Raw genomic sequence first — 17,969 nt, 5'->3', positions numbered from 1 at the left:
GTGGGAGACTTCAACACACCACTATCAACAATGGATAGATCAACAAGACAAAAAATAAGTAAAGAAACCAAAGCTCTAAATAAGGACCTAGAGCAATTGGGCTTAACAGACATCTATAGAACACTAAACCCCAAAAAAAACGGAGTACACATTTTTCTCAAGCGCACATGGATCATTCTCCAGGATCGATCACGTACTGGGGCACAAGACAAACATCAACAGATACACCAAGATTGTAATCATATCAACCATCTTTTCTGACCATGAAGGATCAAACTAGAAATAAACCATAAAAAGAAGGCAAGGAACTTTCCTACCTCATGGAGATTAAAAACCACACTACTGGAAGACCACTGGACTAATGAGGAGATCAAAGAAGAAATTAAAAAATTTTTTGAATTGAACGACAAGGAAGACACCAATATCCTAAATGTATGGGATGCAGCAAAAGCAGTAATAAGAGGAAAATATATAGCAATAGAAGCTCACATCAAGAAACAAGAAAGAACTCAAAGAAACAACCTAATCTCGAAGCTCAAAGATCTAGAAAAAGAACAACAAAAAAACCCCAAAACCAGTAGAAGAAAAGAAATAATAAAAACCAAAGCAGAAATAAATGAAATTGAAACTAAAAAAACAATCCAAAAGATCAATGAAACCAAGAGCTGGTTCTTTGAAAAAATCAATAAAATAGACAAACCCCTAGCCAGGCTCACAAAGGAAAAAAGGGAGAAAGCACAAATAAACAGGATCATCAATGAAAGAGGAGAAATCACAACGGACACAGCAGAAATCAAAAGAATAATCAGTAAATACTATGAACAGTTATATGGAAACAAGTTTAACAATCTAGAGGAGATGGACAAATTCCTACAACTCTACAATCACCCAAAGCTAGATAAAGAAGAAATAGAACACCTAAACAGACCAATTACAATTAGCGAAATTGAAATGGTAATCAAAAACCTCCCCAAAAACAAAAGCCCAGGACCTGATGGATTTACAAATGAATTCTACCAAACATTCAGAGACGAATTAGTGCCTATCCTTCACAAACTCTTCCAAAAAATTGAGAAGGAAGGGACAATACCAAACACGTTCTATAAAGCCAACATTACACTAATACCAAAACCGAACAAGGACAACACAAAAAAGGAAAACTACAGGCCAATCTCCCTAATGAACACTGATGCAAAAATCCTCAATAAAATTTTAGCCATCAGAATCCAACAATGTATCCATAAGATAATTCACCACGACCAAGTAGGATTCATTCCAGGGGCACAAGGATGGCTTAACATCCGAAAATCAATCAACGTTATCCAACACATCAACAAAAAGAAATATAAAAACCATATGATAATATCAATAGATGCTGAGAAAGCTTTCGACAAAGTGCAACACCCATTCATGATAAAAGCCCTTGAAATTCTTGGGATACAAGGAACATACCTCAACATCATAAAGGCCATCTATGACAAGCCAACAGCCAGTATCATTCTCAATGGTGAAAAGCTGAAAGCAATTCCATTAAGATCTGGAACAAGACAAGGATGTCCACTCTCACCACTGCTTTTCAATATAATACTGGAAGTCCTAGCCAGGGCAATAAGACAAGAGAAAGACATCCAAGGAATCCAAATAGGAAAAGAAGAAGTCAAACTTTCAATATTTGCAGACGATATGATATTATACATAGAGAACCCCAAAAACTCCACAGAAAAGCTAATTCAACTCATCAATCAGTTCAGTAAAGTGGCAGGATACAAAATCAACACGCAAAAGTCAGTAGCCTTCCTATACACAAACAATAAATCTGAAGAAGAAGAAATCAAAAAAACCATCCCTTTTGTTATTGAAACAAAAAAAATCAAATATTTGGGAATAAATCTAACAAAAGAAGTAAAGGACCTATACAAAGAAAACTATAAAACACTGTTAAAAGAAATAGAAGAAGACACAAAGAAATGGAGAGACATCCCCTGCTCGTGGATTGGAAGAATAAACATTATTAAAATGGCCATCCTTCCAAAAGCAATATACAGATTCAATGCTATTCCAATCAAAATTTCAATGTCATTCTTCAAAGAAATAGAACAATTATTGATGAAATTCATATGGAATCACAAAAAACCCCGAATAGCCAAAGCTCTCCTGAAAAAAAAAGAAGGGAATGGAGGCATCACACTCCCAGACTTCAAACTATACTACAAAGCCATAATCATCAAAACTGCATGGTATTGGAACAAGAACAGACATACAGACCAATGGAATCGAATAGAAAATCCAGAAATAAACCCACAGATTTATGGTCAACTAATCTTTGACAAAGGAGCAAAGACTATGCATTGGAGCAAAGAAAGTTTGTTCAATAAATGGTGCTGGGAAAACTGGGTCGCTACATGCAAAAGAATGAAGCTTGACCACTACCTCACACCATACACAAAAATCAACTCAAAATGGATTAAAGAACTAGACATAAGACCTGAAACCATAAAATATATAGAAGGAAATATAGGCGAAAAACTACGTGATTTGCACATCAAAGACATCTTTACAGACACATCACCCAAAGCAGTGATAGTGAAGGCGAAGATAAACAGCTGGGACTACATCAAATTAAAGAGCTTCTGCACAGCAAAAGAGACAATAACAAAAACAAAGAGAAACCCCACCAACTGGGAGAACATTTTTGCACCCAACACTAATGATAAAGGACTGATCACAAAAATCTGCAAAGAGCTGATGAGACTCAACAACAACAAAGAAAAGAATCCAGTCAAAAAATGGGCAGAAGAGCTAAAAAGAAACTTCTCTGAAGAGGAAATGCAAATGGCCAACAGGCATATGAAAAAATGTTCAACATCACTTGCCATCAGGGAAATGCAAATCAAAACTACCATGAGATACCATCTTACACCAATGAGAATGGCACATATTAAAAAAACTAGCAACAACAAATGCTGGCGAGGGTGTGGAGAAAAAGGAACTCTTCTGCACTGTTGGTGGGAGTGCAAACTGGTCCAACCACTGTGGAAAGCTGTGTGGAGATTTCTGGACCTACTAAACATAGAGCTTCCATATGATCCAGCAATTCCACTCCTAGGTATTTACCCAAAGGACACAGAAACATCAATTCCAAAGAACACCTGCACCCCTATGTTTATAGCAGCACTGTTTACAATAGCTAAGCTTTGGAAACAACCCAAATGCCCAAAAATAGATGACTGGATCAAGAAGATGTGGTACATATACACCATGGAATATTATTCAGCATTCAAAAAAGATAAACACATGCAATTTGCAGCAACATGGATGGCGCTGGAAGGGATCATGCTCAGCGAAATAAGCCAAAAAGAAAAAGAAAAATACCGGATGGTCTCACTCATAGCAGGAATCTAGAAAACTTAAATAAGGGACCAGGAAAATGAATAACTATAAGAAAGTGAATATCAAAATCAACAAAAAACTATGAACCAGAGACACTTTTAGGGGGGCGGGGGCGGGAGAGGAGGGATTGGGGTCAGAATGGGGAGGCTGCAATTGTATGGGGAATATAACAATAAAATTTATTATAAAAAAAAAAAAAAGAAAATAATCCAGTCAAAAAATGGGCAGAAGAGCTAAGAAGAAACTTCTCCAAAGAGGAAATGCAAATGGCCAACAGGCATATGAAAAAATGTTCAACATCTCTTGTAATCAGGGAAATGCTAATCAAAACTACCATGAGATACCACCTTATACCAGTGAGAATGGCACATATTAAAAAAAACTAGTAACAACAAATGTTGGCGAGGTTGTGGAGAAAAATGAACTCTTCTGCATTGCTGGTGGGAGTGCAAACTGGTCCAACCACTATGGAGAGCTGTGTGGAGATTTCTGGACCTACTAAACATAGAGCTTCCATATGATACAGCAATTCCGCTCCTAGGTATTTACCCAAAGGACACAGAAACATCAATTCCAAAGAGCACCTGCACCCCTATGTTTATAGCAGCACTATTTACAATAACTAAGCTATGGAAACAACCCAAATGCCCAAAAACAGATGACTGGATCAAGGCGATGTGTTACATATACACAATGGAATATTACTCAGCAATCAAAAAAAAATAAACACATGCAGTTTGCAGCTACATGGATGGATGTAGTTAGAAGGGATCATGCTCAGTGAAATAAGTCAGAAAGAAAAAGAAAAATACCGGATAGTCTCACTCATAGCAGGAATCTAGAAAACCCAAATAAGGGACCAGGAAAAAGACTAATTAATACAAAGTAAAAATCAAAATCAACAAACAACTATGGACCAGAAACACACTGTTAGGCGGGGTGGAGGGGCGGGGAGAGGAAGGATTAAGGTCAAAATAAGAGGGGGTGTAATTGTATGGGGAATACAACCAAAATGAAAATGCATTGTGCAAAAATGAAAAATGATGTAAGAATTATATAAAATAAAATATTAAAAAAAGAATATTGGAATCAAGGTTTATATCTTAAAATTCAAAAAATTATTACAAAGAATGTTTTCATTTGTCTAGCAATCTTTATATAAGAAAAACACATTTTAAAGTAAAAGCTGGTGGTATTTTAAAATGTATCTTTGTTCTCAAAATCAGATACAGATATCCACAGAGATGATGTATTTTCTCTAAAATCTCACCAGATGGTCTCATATATTATTGTCAAGATTCAGATAGAAATAAAAATGGTTCTTCCTCCTCCAAAAAAAATGGGGGATGGGGGACAATGATTTTTCTCTACTTAAATATGTATGGGCTTGTAATCAAAAGGATATTATAGAAGTGGCACCTTATACCTTCCACGGCTGAATCACAAAAGGAGATATGCATGCTCACAATCTGGAACACTCACGGTTAGACCTCTGAAACGCCAGGGAACAACCTGACCCTGATCACCACGTTGGGAGAAAGTCCAAAGACCCCAGATCCTGAGACACATGAGGGGACAGCAACGCCATCCATGTCCCAGCTGTACCAGCCCCAGCCATGTACTACAGCCAGGGAGAAAAACCAGCACCTCCTAGGTTCCCAAATCACAGAAACCATGAGAAATGATCAAATGGATGTTGTTGTTTTAAGACACTGCATTTTGTGCCAGTTTCTTGCACAGTCATAGACAGCTGATATACAGCCCTTGGGATATCTCCTAGGATCTTTCCTTAATTATTTCTTGTCTTTCCCTTTTCCTTCCCTGTTCCAGGACTCTGCTGTCTGCTGAGTTTGTCAAAAGTCATGGCTCAGAATTCCCAAGGTACGTGCTCAAAGACTGGCTCTTCCAGAGACCATTAGGACATGAACCAGGGATGCACCTGGGGCCACCCACATCTTCCAACAGACTGGAGAAATGGGAATGGTTTGGGGAACAGAATTTGGGCTTGCTTCCATAAATTTTTAATTGATCATTCCATCAAATTTAGACATCTTTTTATTTCATTTTTATTTGTCTGTTTGTTTTTAGTAACCATGATCAGTGCACTGTGGAGGTAGAACAGTTAATAAAACAAATAAAATCTCATGAATTTAACATGCTAGGGGGAAAAGACAGAATTTACAAAAGGCGAATGAGTGGGTTTAGATCTTGGACCTTGGATTCCAGTTAGGCTTCCCTATTTACTAACTGTGTTTCTTTGTACAAATTTCTTAACCTCTCTTTGCCTCAATTCCCTCATCTGTCAAATGGATCCATGATGATAACTCACTCATAATTATGGTTTATTCATGGTGGTAATCATTTTACACTGATCATTAGCAGTCAACAAAAGATGAACAAGATCATTTCTAATTAACTTGAATCCCTTGGAGTTCTCACTAGTTTCTGATTCAGCAGGTCTAGCATATGGCCAGAGACTGTGCATGTGTAACCAGTTGCTGGGGCACATTCTAAGTAACCAGACTAAGCAGTACTCCCCCATCAAGTTCCCCAGCATCCACTCAGCAGGGGCCCTGAAAGGTCCCCATTCCTCCCCACTAGATCCAAAGCTTGAGATATTCTCTCAGTCTCATTATCTCCATTTATCCCCAAAGGACCTCAAATTAAGACTTTTAGTGTATCATCTCTGTCTAAATTAAGTGATACATAGAATTACAAAATTAACCTATACCATTATCAGCATATACTTCCTGGGATCCCTACAAATTCAAATTTTTATAATCAAAGCTGACGCTTATTACATGCCAAAAACTGTCAAAGCCCTTGATATGTATTAGTTAACTTACTCACCCGTGCAAAGCACACAGCTAGTAAGTGAGGAGGCTGGACTGGAATCCGAAGTCCAAGGTCGTTTTTCTTTAAAGTTTTATTTGTTTATTTATGCATACAAGAACTGGGATGTAGTCTAGAGGTATGGCAGGTAAGAGGATTCACCAGGCAGAGTAGGAAGCAGAACAGGCAGATCCACTGAAATACACAGCTGAGGGGAGCAGTGGGCAAGAAAGGAGGGGTCTGCTGCGCCATGTGGGTTAGCTCCACTCAGGCCACAGAAGTGATAGCATTGATACTTAACCCCTATGCCACCAAGGAGGCAGGGCCCAAGGTCTTCACCAGCGTGTTCCCTTTTATAAAGTCTGCAGTTGTCTTGAAGATAGCACCATTAGATCACACTGAAATTTTAGGTTAAAATTAATTTATTTAACACCAACCCATCCTTTATCATGCACAGGAACCCCACTTTTTTCTGCAACTTGGGTTTAGTATCTTTAATGTATTGAAAGTTCACAAAAAGCAACTGGTATCCCCAGCCTTGACAGGTCCTGCTCAGAGGCAAAGTCAATTGGTAACAGAAGAGTTTTTTACCCTGGTGACTCTCGTCCTGCCTCTCTTCTCCCTGCAGCCAACTGCCGTAAGTGTCCCCAAGAGGCTTTCTGTGTCAATCTCACCCACTGTGCCTGCAACCCTGGATTCACTTCTACATCTGGGTTCAAGTTCTTCACGTACAAACTTGAGACATGTAAAGGTAAAGGGGTCATTTTCAAATCATACACAGGTGGGAGGGAAGGGAAGACAGGAAGGACTAGGGGTGGGGAGGGGAGTGCCCCAAAATTGCAATGCTGAAAACTCTACATACTCAACCTTCATGAAGTCAGAAAAAGTAGGTTTTTTTCAGGATCTAGCTAGGTCTCAATTTTCCCCACAGTAGCATGAAAGATGATGATGCTGACGTCAAGAATCGTAAAATCAGGGCCTCCCCGGTGGCGCAGCGGTAGAGCGCTGGGTTGCGAAGCTGCCCGCGGCCTCTGCCACGCCGGTTCGGTCCCCGGCTGCTCCCCGGCCACCAGAGGAGGGTCCCACATGGCGCGCAGACCTCTCCTGCCGCCCGCTGCTCCCCTCAGCAGTGTACTTCGGTCCTTCTGCCTGCTCTGCTCCCCGCTCTGGCTCTGGTGAATTCTCTCACCCTCCCGCACTTCTGACTGTACCCAGTGCATGTATAAACAAAACAAACAAACAAACAAACAAACAAACAAACAAACAAATAAATAAATAAATAAAAAACATTAAAAAAAAAGAATCGTAAAATCAACCTGAACTTTTTTCAGTTAAAGAGAAAAAACTCACATATTAATTCCAAATCCACCTTCTTTTGCTAATAGGCCCCATTTCATATGCTATTTCATTTACTATCACAATTTTAGACTAAAACCACCAATTTTTTTAAATTAGGAAGAAAGAATATACACTGAAGTCATAGAACAAAGAGACTAAAAGTGTGGAAAGAAACATTTCTAATATATATTCCTAAGGTCACCTAACATACAAAATGCAATCTCAATTTAATAATTACTCATCAATTTCTCCATAGCCTTACCTACCTTTTATCCACTAGCTCTTTGCTCTGTTTGTATGTGCTTACTGGTTGTGATATTCTATTCCTGTCCATCCTTATTTTTTTCTTAATTTTTCATTTTTTTAACAATATTTTCTTCCCCCCACCGCCTCAGGTTGAGTCCCCATAGAATTTCCTTCACCAAGGCACTCGTGCACCATCACCACAGTCTCTTGTTCACCTCCCTTCCTCCCTCTTATCCCTCTCCCTCCTCCCCTGTGGTATGTCTCTGATTTGTAATTGTCTGTTTTTGCTTTGCTGTGTTTTGTACTGTTATTATTTTTTTTACACTGATGTCTTATTTGGTTCCCCTATATTCCTGCTATAAGTGAACCCATGCAATATTTTTCTTTTTCCTTCTGGCTTATTTCACTGAGCATAATTCCTTCTAGCTTCATCCATGTTGCTGTGAATGACATGAGTTTATCTTTTTTGATTGCTGAATAATATTCCATTGTGTATAAATACCACATCTTCTTGATCCAGTCATCTATTTTTGGGATTTGGGTTGTTTCTAGGTTTCACCTATTGTAAAAAGTGCTGCAATAAACATAGGGGTACAGGTGTTCTTTTGAATCAATGTTTTTGTGTCCTTTGGGTAGATCCCTAGTAGTGGAATTGCTGGGTCATATGGTAGCTCCATTTTTAGTAGACTGAGGAACCTCCAGACAGCTTTCCACAGTGGTTGGACCAGATTGCACTCCCACCAGCAATGTAGGAGAGTTCCTTTTCACCATATCCTCGCCAACATTTGTTGTTGCATGTTTTTTTGGTATGTGCCATTCTTACTGGTTTTGATTTGCATTTCCCTGGTGATAAGGGATGTTGAACATTTTTTCACATGCCTGTTGGCCATTTGCCTTTCCTCTTTGGAGAAATGTCTTTTGAGTTCTTCTGCCCATTTCTTGACTGGATTGTTTGTTTTTGTTGAGCCATCTGAGTTCTTTGTATATCTTTGTGATCAGTCCCTTATCAGTTGTGCAAAGATTATCAGGAGTGCAAAAGATTTTATCAGGAGTGCAAAGATTTTTTTCCCAGTCAGTGGGGTGTCTCTCTGTTTTGGTTAATGTCTGTTTGGCTGTACAGAAGCTTTTCAGTTTGATGTAATCCCAGGTTTGGCTTCAATCTTTGGCTTCACTGTCACTGCTTTGGGTGATGAGTCTTTAAAGATGTTTCTGAGATGTATGTCTTGTAGTGTTTTACCTATATTTTCTTCTATATATTTTATGGTTTCAGGTCTTATTTCCAGTTCTTTTATCCATTTTGAGTTAATTTTTGTGCATGGTGAGAGGTTGTGGTCTATTTTCATTTTCTTGCATTTGGAGGTCCAGTTTTCACAGCACCATTTATTGAACAAACTGTCCATGTTCCATTGCATATTCTTTGCTCCTTTGTCAAAGATTGGTTGTTCATATAAGTGTGGCTTTATTTCTGGGCTCTCTATTTGGTCCCATTGGTCTGTGTCTGTTTTTGTTCCAATACCAAACTGTTTTAATTATAGCTTGAAGTATAGCTTTGTAGTATAACTTGAAGTTTGGAAGAGTGATACCTCCTTTCTCCTTTGTTTTCATCAGCAGGGCTTTGGCTATTCGTAATTTTTTGTGGTTCCATATGAATTTCATCAATATTTGTTCCATTTCTTTGAAGAATGTCATTGAGATTTTGATTGGAATAGCATTGAATCTATATATTGCTTTTGGGAGGATGGCCATTTTAATAATGTTAATTCTTCCAATCCATGAGCAGGGGATTTCTTCCATTTTTTTTTTTTGTCTTCTTCAATTTCTTTTAACAGTGTTCATAATTATCTTTGTATAGGTCTTTCACCTCTTTTGTTAGGTTTATTCCCAAGTATTTGATTTTTTTTTGTTTCAGTTATTAAAGGGATGGTTTTCTTGATTTCTTCTTCCAATTGATTTTTTTGTGTATAGGAAGGCTACTGATTTTTGTGTGTTGATTTTGTATACTGCTACTTTACTGAACTGGTTGATTATTTTGAGTAGTTTTTTTTGTGAAGTTTTTAGGGTTCTCTATGTATATTATCTTATCATCTGCAAATAATGATAGTTTTACTTGTTCTTTCCTTATTTGGATTCCTTGTATGTCTTTCTCTTGTCTTATTGCCTTGGCTAGGACCTCCAGTATTATACTGAAGAAGCAGTGGTGAGAGTGGACATCCTTGTCTTATTCCTGATCTTAAAGGAGAGATCAGAAGAACAGAAACAGCTTTTCGCTATTGAGAAGAACATTGGCAGTGAGTTTGTTGTATATGGCTTTTATCATGTTAAAGTATGTTCCTTCTATCCCGAGAATTTCAAGGGCCTTCATCATAAATGGATGTTGGACTTTGTCGAATGCTTTCTCAGCATCTATTGATATGATCATATGGTTTTTATTTTTCTTTTTGTTGATGTGTTGGATTACATTTATCAATTTTCATATGTTGAACCATCCTTGTTCCCCTGGGATGAATCCCTCTTGATCGTGGTGTACTATACTTTTGATGCATTGTTGGATTCTGTTGGCAAGGATTGTTTAGGATTTTTGCATCAGTGTTCATTAGGGAGATTGGCCTGTAATTTTCTTTCTCTATGCTGTCTTTGTTTGATTTTGGTATTAATGTAATGTTAGTTTCATGGAACGTATTTGGTAGTATTCCTTCTTTTTCAATTTTTTGAAAGAGTTTGTGTAGGATAGGCACTAATTCACTGCTGAACATTTGGTAGAATTCATTTGTGAAGCCATCTGGGCCTGCACTTTTGTTTTTGGGGAGTGCTTTGATTACTGCCTCAATTTTGCTGCTTGTAATTGGTCTGTTTAATTGTTCTATTTCTTCTTTGTCCAGCTTTAGATGATTGTATCATTCTAGGAGTTTGTCCATCTCTTCTATGTTGTTGAATTTGTTTGCATATAAGTGTTCATAGTAATCTCTGATTATTCTTTTGATTTCTACTGAGTCTGTTGTGATTTCTCCTCTTTCATTCATAATCCTATTTATATGTGTTTTCTCCTGGTTTTTCTTTGTAAGCCTGGCTAGAGGTTTGTCTATTATGTTTATTTTTTCAAAGAACCAGCTTTTGGTTTTATTGATCTTTTAGATTGTTTTTTTTAATTTCCAATTCATTTATTTCTGCTTTGATTTTTATTATTTCCTTTCTTCTACTGGCTTTAGGGTTTTGTTGTTGTTGTTCTTTTTCTAGCTCTTTGAGATGTGAGATTAAGTTTTTTCTTTGAGTTCTTTCTTGTTTGTTGATGTAAGCCTGTATTGCTATATATTTTCCTCTCATTACTGCTTTTGCTTCACCCCATACATTCTGAAAAGTGGTGTCCTCCTTGTCGTTCAACTCACAATATTTTTTAATTTCTTCTTTGATCTCCTCATTAGTTCGGTGGTCTTCCAGTAGCCTGGATTTCAATCTCCATGAAGTGGGAGGGTTCCCTGTTTTCTTTTCATGATTTATTTCTAGCTTGATGCCTTTATGATTGGAGAAGATAGTTGGAATGATTTTGATCTTCATGTATCTGTTGATGTTTGTCTTGTGGCCCCGTATGTGATCGATTCTGGAGAATGTTCCATGCGCACTTGAGAAAAACATGTACTTGGATTTTTTTGGGTGCAGTGTCCTATAGTTGTCTGTTAAGTCCATGAGTTCTGTGTCTTTATTTAGGGCTGTAGTGTCTTTCTTTATTTTTTGTCTTGTTGATCTGTCCATTGGTGAGAATGGGGTGTTGAAGTCTCCCAATATATATTTTTTTTCTTTAATGTCTGTTTTCAGAACTGATAATAATTGTCTAATATATTTTGGTGCCCCTTCATTTTGTGAGTATATGTTGATGAGTGTTATATCTTCCTGATGTATTGTCCCCTTGATCATAATGTAGTGTCCCTCTGTGTCTTTTTTTACCTTTTCTACCTTGAAATCTATTCATCTGATATAAGTATAGCTGTTCCTGCCTTCTTTTTTGGTCCATTTGCTTGTAGGATTATTTTCCAACCTTTTACTTTCAGTCTATGTTTATCTTTTGTGGTTAAATGTTTTTCCTGGAGATAGCAGAAGGTTGGATTTTGTTTTTTAAGCCAGTCTGCTACTGTGTCTTTTTATTGATAAGTTTATTCCATTTACATTTAGAGTTAATATTGATATGTTGGCATCTGTGTTTGCCATTTTTTGGTCATTTTTTTTATTTTATTCCTTGCTTTATTCTGTTCTTCTTGTTCATTCCTCTGTTGGTGTTGGCTTTAGGACTTCTTGTAGAATTTTTTGGAGTGGGGGCTTAGTTGTAATGAATTTACGGAGTTTCTATTTGACTGAGAAGGTCCATATTTTTCCTTCATAGAGGAAAGAGAGCTTTGCAGAGTAAAGTATTCTTGGTTGGCATTTACCGTGTTGAAGTTTGCTGAATATGTTACTCCATTCTCTTCTTGCCCGTAATGTTTCTTCAGAGAAGTCTGAAGTTAACCTGATTGGTTTTCCCTTATAAGTTATCTGTTTCTTCCCCCTTGCCAGTTTCATTATTTTTTCCTTTTCTTGGACTCTTGCAAGCTTTACTATTATGTGTCTTGCTGTAGTTTTCTTTTCATTGTGGTAATTGGGAGTGCTTCTCACTTCTTGTATGTCTATATTCATCTCCTTTTTAATGCTTGGAAAGTTTCCTTCAATTATTCCTTGAATAATTTCTCAGTTCCTTTGTCTCTTTCCTCACCTTCTGGAATGCCTATAACTCTAACATTTCCTCTCTTCATGGAGTCTGATAATTGTCTAAGAGTATCCTCATACTTCTTCATTTGCACTTCTCTCTCCTTTTCTCTTTTGGCTCTTTTTATTTCTGTATCTTCAATAGTACTGATCCGTTCTTCCATCTCATGGATTCTGTTTTCATTGCTTTTCCCAGAGTTCTTTATCTCCTCTAGTAATCTTTTAATCTCCTGCATTTCTTTTCTTTCCTTTCTTAAAGTCTCAATTTCATTCTTCAGTTCAGTGATTATTTGTCGCAAATTATTTTTTTTTCCTTTTTGTTTTCTTTCTGCTTTTTAATCATGATGATCATTAATTCTCTATCTGATAGGCTGAGAAGATCTTCCATGTCATTGCTGACCTCTGGTGCCTGTATTTTTTTTGTGTGTGGTGTGTCCTTCTCCTGCAGGCTTGCTTGGTTATTTATATTTTTTCTTCTCCCTGTTGTTTGCTTTCTAATTAATTCCTTGTGTTGGGACGTTGTGCCACTGGTGTTGGCATCTCTTTGGAATGCTCCTTTAGGGGCATCTCTTTGGAATTCTCCTTTAGGGGTGTCAGAAACTGTACACCAGAGTGAGACCAGCACTAGTAGGCTAAAACTCCACCAGGGTGTTGACGCTGTGTTGCTGGGCACTGTCCCTTACAGTTCCCTCCCTCTGTATTTACTCAGGTCCAATAGGAAATCAGCTAGTTGGTGATTTTGTTCTGGTCATGAAGTGGTGCCAGAGACCCATACTTGCTGACCTGTGCTGTTTCCCAGTGGTTCTCTGAGAAACGGAGGGGGCAAGGAGGGGAGCACCTCAACACAGGAGCTCTTATTCAAGCTGGGTGCTGTTTCTGCCCCGTGTTCACCCAGTGCTGTGCCCGCAGCTGTATGGATCCTGTGCCCTGAATTCTGCACTCTAGGTCTAAGTTCCAGGGCTTTCAGATCCAAAATGCTGGCTGTCACCCTGTGCAGTATCCACTGCTATGGCGCATCCCACACCCCAGATCCTGCACCTGGCTCTCAGTTCCAGAATGGGGTCTTGCTCCACACCTTATTTCCCTTCTTACTCCAGTTTGTGTCACCCACCCTCTCTCAGAGTCTGAGGGTGTTTTGGGGATCCCTGGCTTCCAACTATCAGGATGTTGGTGATTTTGTTCTGGTCGCTAAGTGAAACCAGAGATCTTTCCTAGTATCCTTCCAGAACTGTTTTTTTTTTTCCCTGTGGGTCTGGGGAATAGAGTGGGGGTGGCGTGGAGCACCTCAGTGGTGTGGGGGTGCTGTGTCTGCCCTGTGCCCTGCTGTCATGGGGATCCCACACCCCAAATTTCATGACCCCGTCTCAGTTCCGAAGCCCTCAGATACAGGACACAGGCTGTAGCCCAGTTCAGTGTCTGCAGAAATGGCGCCTTTTGCACCCCACTCCCCTGTCCAGGCACCTCGTTTCTGATTACTCGGTGAGGGACATTCACCTCAGTGATGGCTCCCGCGCATCCCCCTACAAACCTAGGTCGCGGGCGCGGGTACCTGGGCTGCCACAATCCGCATATGCTTTTCGAGCACGCTGGCTTTTCTGCACAAGCTTACAGGCTGACCTTGGGCTATCTGCAGGTCTCTCTGCATGGATTTGTTTTCCTCTAATGGCGCCGGGAGCCGTTCGCTCACCTTCGTGGTGATTCCCGCATGGTTCTCCACAGTTCCCATTCGCGGGTTGTGGTCCCTGCAATAGTTTCACTTGATGTGTAGTGTGTTCTTGTTGTTGTTGTTTTTCTTTCTGTTGGTCGGAGTGTACTGGCATTGTGGGTGGGGCAGAATAGCAGAGGTCCTCTCTTTTCATCCTCTTTTACGGCAATTTTCCTCTTTGAGTAGTTTGCCAGTCACCAGTTTGTCTTCCGTGTCCTGGTTTTCTCGGAACTGCCACTTTTCCTCCCTATTAAATTTTTTTATGGAGGACTTCATCCTTATTTTTTTCATTTACTCTTCCTAAGGCCCTCAGGAATGAAAACTTACTGACTTAAAAGCATTCTCATTCAATTAGTTCATTTAGCAAGTACATTAGTCTGCTCAGGTTGCTATAGCAAGATTCTGCAGCCGGGTGACTTCAATAACAGAAATGTATTTTCTCACAGTGCTTGAGACTGGAAGTCCATGATCAAGGTTCTGGCAGATTCAATTTCTGGTGAGGCTCTCTTCCTGCCCATAGGTGCCTATCTACTCACTGTATCTTTACTTTCCTTGCAGTGGCATGCAATCACGGTGGGTGGGGGTAGCTCTCCAGGCTTGTCTTATAAGCACAGTAATCCAATTCAACCAGAGCCCTACTTTTATGACTCCATTTAACCTTAGTTACGTCTTTAGAGCCCCCAGCTCCAGATACTGACACAATGGAGTTAAAGCATCAACATATAAATTGAGGGAGGATACAAACAGTAGGTCCATTAACAGCAGACAAAGTTGGTATCCCACCTATATGCCTTTACCATTTGCCACTCTGTTGTACACTAAGTCTGAAATTTTCTCTGGCTTCTGGAGACCACTCAGCCCATGCTCAGAACACATGGAAGTACTAGACAGTTAACACTCCCTGGGAGCAATCCTCCACCAATAAATAACCCATTTCCCTGTCCCCTCAGCTGGGTGACTCCAAAAGATATGGTGTACACTGCCTCTCAGAGGTTCCCAGAAGATTTGAGCCCCAGTTGAACATAATGGAAACTTGCTTAACACCCCCTTTATTTTCTCCCTTCTCTCCCCTGTATTATCTCACCATTTCCTTTCCAGTGTTTACTGGAATACAACCCCAAATAAATTACTGGGTTTGAATCTTTGTCTCAGTGCCTACTTCTCAGCAAGACCAACCAAAAAGTCCATGAAGAAAAGACAGAATAAAGATAACCATGGCCTAAACTAAGTTGTCTTGGAAATCCAGGACAGGAAATCCTGTAGGAGTACAGTTGCTGGTACATTACTTATTCAGTAAATCTTTGTGAAATATATAACTAAATTTCTCCTTTGTGTTCCAGATGTTGATGAATGTAAACCACCCAGTAGTGAGGATTGTGGACCACATGCTGAATGTCAGAATGTCCAAGGAAGTTTCAACTGCATCTGTATTCCTGGATATGAACTCATTTCTGGAGGTGTATTATTCAAGAATTCCAGCAACAACACTTGTCAGAGTAAGAAAATTCCTATCTTCTTATCTCCCTTCTTCCTTTTTCATTGAGTTCAACACCAGAAAAGATACTTTTTGTTCTGAGCCAGAGACATGTTTCTATTTTCTGGAGGGTAATGAATAGTGGAAGGAAAAGAATATAGGATACAAGGAAGTTTAGGAAAAGAATGGGGGTAGGAAGGCAAATGGAGTTTGAAGATAGAGGTGACATGGTGGTAACTGAGACAGGATCCTTTGAAGATTAGAAATGGATCTGCCATATGACCCAGTAATTCCACTCCTAGGCATCTACCTAAAAAATTCAAAAATAATCATCCAAAAGGAAATTTGCACTCTTATGTTTATTGCAGCACTGTTCACAATAGCCAAACTATGGACCCAATCTAAGTGCCCCAGAACAGATGAGTAGATAAAGAATATGTGGTATATATACACAATGGAACATTACTTCACAATCAAAAATAGAAACTCATGTCATTTGCAGGAAAATGGATAGAACTGGAAGAAATAATGCAATAAATAAATAAGTGAAATAAGTTAGGAGAAAGATAAATACCAGATGGTTTTACTTGTACGTGGAATAGAGAAACCAAACTAAAGTTTAGATAAAGACAAGCTTAAAATCTAACCCCTGAGGGCCTCCCCGGTGGCGCAGCATTTGAGTGCTGGGTTGCGAAGCTGCCTGCAGCCTCTGCAGGCCGGTCCGATCCCCAGCTGCTCCCTGGCCCCGGAGGAAAGTCCCATATGGCGCGCAGTCCTCTCCTGCCGCCCGCTGCTCCCCTGAGCAGTGTGCTTCAGTCCTTCTGCCTGTTCTGCTCCCCGCTCTGGCTCTGGTGAATTCTCTCACCCTCCCGCGCTTCTGACTGTACCCAGTGCTTGTATAAATAAATAAATAAATAGATAGATAGATAGATAGATAGATAGATAGATAGATAGATAAATAAATAAATAAATCTAACTTCTGAAAGCTGACTGTAGAACTGAAGCATCCAGAAGGGGAAGTGGGTGGGTGAGGGGTGAAAACAAAAAGAAGGAACAATGGACAGTGTGATGGACTATGGTTTACTTAGAGGTGGATGCACTACAGTGGCAATACCTGAGTGGGGGGTCTTATACTGCTAAAATACCAACAATAATGTAAGACAATGTTACCTCGGTTTTAAAATGTTACCTCAGTTTTATTTTTAATATAATTTGCTTGTTTATATATATTTTACATCATTGTTCATTTTTGTATAATGTTTGCTTTCTCCTCTCAGGTGTAGTCCCCATAGAATTCCCACCACCAATTCACCAGTGCGCCATCACCACAGTACCTTGTGCTCTTCACTCCCCTGTTTTGATCCCTCCCCTGCAAAATGTCTCTGATTTATAGTTGCTTGTTAATTTGAGGGTGTTTGTTATCATTTTTCCTCAATCCCTTATTTGGTTCCCCTATATTCCTCCTATAAGTGAAACCATCCAATATTTTTTCTTTCTCCTTCTGACTTATTTCGCTGAGCATAATCCCTTCCATTTCCATCCATGTTGTGCTGTGAATGACATAAGTTTATCTTTTTTGAATGCTGAATAGTATTCCACTGTGTATATATAGCACATCTTCTTGATTTAGTCATCTATTTTGGTGTTTGGGTTGTTTCCATATATTATCTATTATAAATAGTGCTGCAATAAACATAGGGGTGCAGTTATCCTTTTGAATTAATGTTTTGTGTCCTTTGGGTAGATTTCTAGGAGTGGATTGCTCGGTCATATAGTAGCTCCATTTTTAGGAGTTTGAGGAAACTCCATACAGCTTTCCATAGTTGTTGGATCCCACCAGCACTTTAGGAGAGTTCCTTTTTCTCCACATCCTCACCAATATTTGTTGTTGCTAGTTTTTTTGTTTATTTGTTTGTTTTTAAAGATTTATTTATTTATACAAGAGCTGAGGTACAGGCCAGAGACATGGGAGGGTGAGAGGATTCACCAGAGGCAGAGCAGGGAACAGAACAGGCAGAGGGACCAAAAACACTGCTGAGGGGAGCTGTGGGCAAGACAGGAGAGGTCTGCCATGCCATGTGGGTTGCTCCCTGGCCAGCCAGGAATCAAACCCACACTGCAGAGGCTGCAGACAGCTTCACAGCGCTGCGCTCAACCCACCGCACCACCAGGGAGGCCCTATTGCTAGTTTTTTATTATGTGCCATTCTCACTGTGTAGGGTGATATCTCATTGTGATTTTGATTTGCATTTC

At 39.3% G+C, this 17,969-nt stretch overlaps 1 protein-coding gene across 1 annotated transcript in view; it reads left to right on the top strand.

Moving 5' to 3' along the window:
- Positions 1-5,252: 5,252 nt before the first annotated feature.
- ADGRE3 (adhesion G protein-coupled receptor E3) overlaps positions 5,253-17,969 on the top strand; it is a gene marked incomplete at both ends in the record, with an annotated part of 58,027 nt that continues 45,310 nt past the window's right edge. Inside the window, 3 exons of the mRNA XM_084249986.1 lie at positions 5,253-5,271; positions 6,851-6,973; positions 15,583-15,738. Coding sequence (XP_084106112.1) covers positions 5,253-5,271; positions 6,851-6,973; positions 15,583-15,738 — 298 coding nt within the window. The remainder of the gene's footprint in view (positions 5,272-6,850; positions 6,974-15,582; positions 15,739-17,969) is intronic.

Source organism: Talpa europaea (genome assembly GCF_964194135.1).
Source record: "Talpa europaea genome assembly, chromosome: 12".
Lineage (NCBI taxonomy): Eukaryota > Metazoa > Chordata > Mammalia > Eulipotyphla > Talpidae > Talpa > Talpa europaea.
This window is presented reverse-complemented; position numbering and strand designations above follow the sequence as displayed.